Source organism: Ciona intestinalis, unplaced genomic scaffold (genome assembly GCF_000224145.3).
Source record: "Ciona intestinalis unplaced genomic scaffold, KH HT001233.1, whole genome shotgun sequence".
In the NCBI taxonomy this organism is placed as follows: Eukaryota; Metazoa; Chordata; class Ascidiacea; order Phlebobranchia; family Cionidae; genus Ciona; species Ciona intestinalis.
Genome location: NW_004191554.1, coordinates 1 through 1,217, shown reverse-complemented (window position 1 = coordinate 1,217; position 1,217 = coordinate 1). Strand labels below are relative to the sequence as shown.

Sequence of the window (1,217 nt, the reverse complement as noted above, 5' to 3'; positions counted from 1 at the left end):
GCTTCGTTTTCCTGCTGTTCCATGAAACTTATAAGCAAACAATTCGTGCATAAACTGAATGATTCACACCATTTGTTCTACACAGCTAGATACTAGCTTCAATTAAATGCTCAGAACTGAGCGTAAACAAATGATGACGCATACAACAAACGTCATTGCTTCCCTTGTGTAACGCCTTTTTCAAAAATTTACTTTTTTTTTACTACTCGTTTTTGAACTCTCTCTATTTTGTAATTCAAGTTTAAACCAAAGAGATTGACTCTCTTTGAGTAATCAATGCATATATCACTACTTAAACAGTTTATACATTGATTGTAATACACACAAACTAAATACAGAATCTTGCTAGCTAACAAAAATAAGATTTCTTTTTTCCCTGTCTCTGCATTGCTTTGTCCTTACCATAACAAAAGAATTAATAGAAATGTGTTTTGTATAACATTTTTTTTGCAGATAAAACACAATTTATCACTATCACACACTACTGCAACGTTTATTTGAAGGCATATAAAACGAATTTACAAAGCACTCATAGTTCTACAAAACAGAACCATTTTGACATTTTTTGTTAAAAGCATTAGTATCGGATACTTTTATACACTTTTATGGCTAATGAAATTACGTGAGTATTAGGTACATCTTACAATATCATTTTGATCTTTTACAGCTTTCAAGTTTTCAATATTATCCCACCATTTAAACAAATGGGAGTGGAGAATAAGTTTAAACCATGGCGTTAAAGGTACCCCAGCATTCTCACATTCTTTAGTGAAATCTTTCATTCCATCTTTAGAAACATAGCGTACCTGTAAAATAAAAAGCATTGTACTTTAACTCTATGTTGGTACATAAACCAACTGTCAAAGAATCTGTGTGTTGTAACAATGGTCACTGCCCGCTAATAGTGTGGACTTATTACCCGCCATCCCAGGATACATAAAAGTTACATTCATTTAATCAGGTAAATGGCTATAATTATAGTTTCAAACTCACAGAATATCGTATTTACCTCTGAAACCTCATTTGGGTTGACGTTTAAATCCACATCCTTACGTGCAAACAGAACGTGATCAATTTCATGCTCACCCCATTTATCACTGCAACTTGCTTTGTAGTGAATTCGTGTAATGAAAGAGATGTCACAGATTGGTAACTAAATTTAAAACATTATGTACAGCTGTAATAGATAATGGCATGAATTAGAAAGTTTTAAGGGT

At 32.5% G+C, this 1,217-nt stretch overlaps 2 protein-coding genes across 2 annotated transcripts in view; both read right to left on the bottom strand.

Annotated features, from left to right (window-relative positions):
* LOC100180537 (histone deacetylase 11) overlaps positions 1-168 on the bottom strand; it is a gene marked incomplete in the record, with an annotated part of 4,471 nt that extends 4,303 nt beyond the window's left edge. The window contains 1 exon segment of the mRNA XM_009863762.3: positions 1-168. Within this exon segment, the coding sequence (XP_009862064.1) occupies positions 1-23 (23 nt within the window).
* Positions 169-598: 430 nt separating this feature from the next.
* Positions 599-1,153, bottom strand: LOC104266771 (isopentenyl-diphosphate Delta-isomerase 1-like; the record flags this gene model as incomplete). The annotated part of the gene is made up of 2 exons (XM_026840381.1): positions 599-806; positions 1,010-1,153. Coding segments are annotated over 2 exons (321 nt in total), but the record flags the coding sequence as incomplete, so codon positions are not given.
* Positions 1,154-1,217: the final 64 nt, after the last annotated feature.